Raw genomic sequence first — 2,719 nt, 5'->3', positions numbered from 1 at the left:
GTTCATAGAGTTGATTACTTTTATTAAATTAAATTTAAATTCCTTTGCACATATTTATTAAACATCTACTATGGGTAAGGCTCTGTCTACTATGTATTTTATACATAAACTATAGATAGAATATACAAGAAGCTCAGAATGCAGAAGAAAGTGGATAGTAAACTGTATTGCATTTAAGAAATTGGACGATACTTCTAATGACCCCTAAGCTTTCTCTGAAAGAAAAATTTACTTTATTAACACCAATCTTCTTCCAATGAGTGTATGTTCCTGTTATTCATGGAAGACCACTATATGAAGAATTCAAATTATAGGTCAACTGAAGGGCAATAGAAAGATTCATGGTGGACAAAAATAGGCAGTCAACAAAAATTACATTTGAGAAATAGCTTAAAATATTTTAAATGAGATGTAAAACTGGGAAAGGAATAGTGAGAGGCATAAATCAACAGAGCAAGGGATAACATCAGAAAAGCCTTCATGTGGATCCATGTAATCTTAAGAGATCTGAAAAGCAGCCCTCTAGCTCAAAGGGTGGATTTCCTATGGAAGATTTATGGGAAGACACGGACAGGAGTTACACAGAACTAGAGACCTAAGGTCCTGGGTTCAATTCTGACTATCTCTTTTTAACAAGAAATAGGTATTGCTTATATTGAGGACCTCTAAACCTTTGAGTCTTTTGAAGAGAAGAGATTATCTATATAACTGAATAGACTACTTGTTACAGAATCAGAGGTCTTGTTATTTTGGTTGCTGAGATACAACTACCACTGGTCCTCTTATTTCTTAGCAATTGCTCTGCAAATTGTCCATCAAACATTTTTAGGAACCACTAAGTGCAAAGAATAGTACTAAGTGTTGGGGATACAAATCTAAACATGAAGCTTTCCTGGTCTCTCAGAGCTTACATCCAACTGGGGTCACAGTGTCAATTAAATCTGTTATGTAGACCTACTTTCTCCATGTGCATTCACTGTGATCTTTTACCCTCCAGGATTTTTCTCAGGGTATCCTTCACTTCTGTATTCCTGAGGCTATAGATCAGTGGGTTTAGCATAGGAATGACAAGGCTATAAAACACAGAAACCACTTTGTTGTATTTCCAGGAATTTCCTGCTTTTGGTTGCCAGAGATACATGAAGAAGAGAGTCCCATAGAATATGATGACCACGGTCAGGTGGGAGGCACACGTGGAGAAGGCTTTGCACTTACCCTCCGAAGAACGGATCTTCAGGATGGAAACCAGGATGCAAATGTAGGAAACAAGAACGGTCAGAAGGGAACTAGTGAGATTCAGAGCAGAGAAGATCAAGAGCTGTTTCTCCTTAGAGTGAGTATCTGAACAGGACAGGGCCAGGAGGGGAGGGTCTGCACAGTAGAAGTGATGGATGATGTTGGAATCACAGAAGGATAGCTGGAAAGTTAGAATAGTCTGTATTACTGAGTTCAGGAAACCATAGGTATAGACACCAATCACCAACTCACTGCATACCCTTTTGGTCATAATGGCTGTATAAATCAGAGGGTTGCAAATAGCCATGTAACGGTCATAGGCCATAGTGGCCAAGAGGAAGCACTCTGTTGTGGCAAAAGCACTCGAGAAGTACAGCTGTGCGAAGCATCCAGAGAAGGAAATAGTTTTCTTCTTCACGATTAAATTTTGTAGCATCTTGGGCCCAATGGAAGATGAGTAACAGAGATCAATGAAGGCAAGGTGGCTAAGAAAATAATACATGGGAACATGAAGTCTTGAATCAAGCTTGATTAGGAGAATCATTCCAAGGTTCCCAATGAGAGTGATAAGGTAAATAGCTAGGAACACTACAAAGAGGGGAACCTGAAGCTCTGGACGATCTGTGAATCCCATGAGGACAAATTCCGTCACAGTGGTACGATTTCCTCGGGCCATTTTTTTTCTGCAACTTTTTTCTATTGCCCAAAAAGAAAGAATTTATCTTTAAATACATTCTATCAGATGGCAAAAGATGTGAAAAAAGCTTACTTTTTCATGCTATATCAGTTGCATAAGCTAAAGATTGAAAGATAGTTCCATCATCCCTTAATCCCAAAACTCATTCTTCAATTGTAGGAACTGGTAGAGGGAAGCCCAATTTATAGTCAGAGAATTGCCTAAAGCACTGAGAATTTAAATAATATGCTCAGGCTCATATAGCCTGGATGTGTCAGAAGCAGGATTTTTAGCCCACATCTTTGGAACCAGGCTACATCTCAATCCAATATGCCACATTCTACCTAGATATCCTTCAGAAAAGTTCACTTGTTTCTCTTCCTTCAATGAACTTATCATGTGCTTCTGTGAGTTTTAAAATTAATATTCAATAACTATTTTATTTTAAAAGTTTTATTAATAATAACTAGGGCAAAAGAACTGCCTGAATACAGCCAGGTCACAGGTCCAAAAAAAAAAAGAGGAGGAGTAATAGCCACCTAAATACAATCACACAAAATGCAGGAACTCAGGAAAAAAGGTTTTTTGAAAAGTCTAAGGGACTTCTGGGGGATGAAGTCCAAGGGCTCGAAATCTCCATTATACACTGCCAAAGAAATCTTAATACATAGATCAGAGATCAGAATTTATCAAAAGTCTTTTCGAGGTTTCTATTGCTAACTGAAGAAAATATAAATATTGTAACTAAGGGCATAATCTGTCCAAAACCTCTCTCTAATTTACATTTCCAGTTTAACTCCATACTAC

The 2,719-nt window shown here is 37.8% G+C and overlaps 1 protein-coding gene across 1 annotated transcript; it reads right to left on the bottom strand.

Annotated features, from left to right (window-relative positions):
• Nucleotides 1-336: 336 nt before the first annotated feature.
• LOC100021845 (olfactory receptor 1030-like) lies at nt 337-2,406 on the bottom strand. The gene has a single exon (XM_001367868.3). It carries the CDS (start codon nt 1,910-1,912, stop codon nt 974-976), a length of 939 nt encoding a protein of 312 aa, XP_001367905.2. The 5' UTR covers nt 1,913-2,406; the 3' UTR covers nt 337-973.
• Between the last annotated feature and the right edge of the window lie 313 nt (nt 2,407-2,719).

The sequence above is a fragment of the Monodelphis domestica genome, chromosome 6 (assembly GCF_027887165.1).
Source record: "Monodelphis domestica isolate mMonDom1 chromosome 6, mMonDom1.pri, whole genome shotgun sequence".
NCBI classification, from domain to species: domain Eukaryota; kingdom Metazoa; phylum Chordata; class Mammalia; order Didelphimorphia; family Didelphidae; genus Monodelphis; species Monodelphis domestica.
This window is presented reverse-complemented; position numbering and strand designations above follow the sequence as displayed.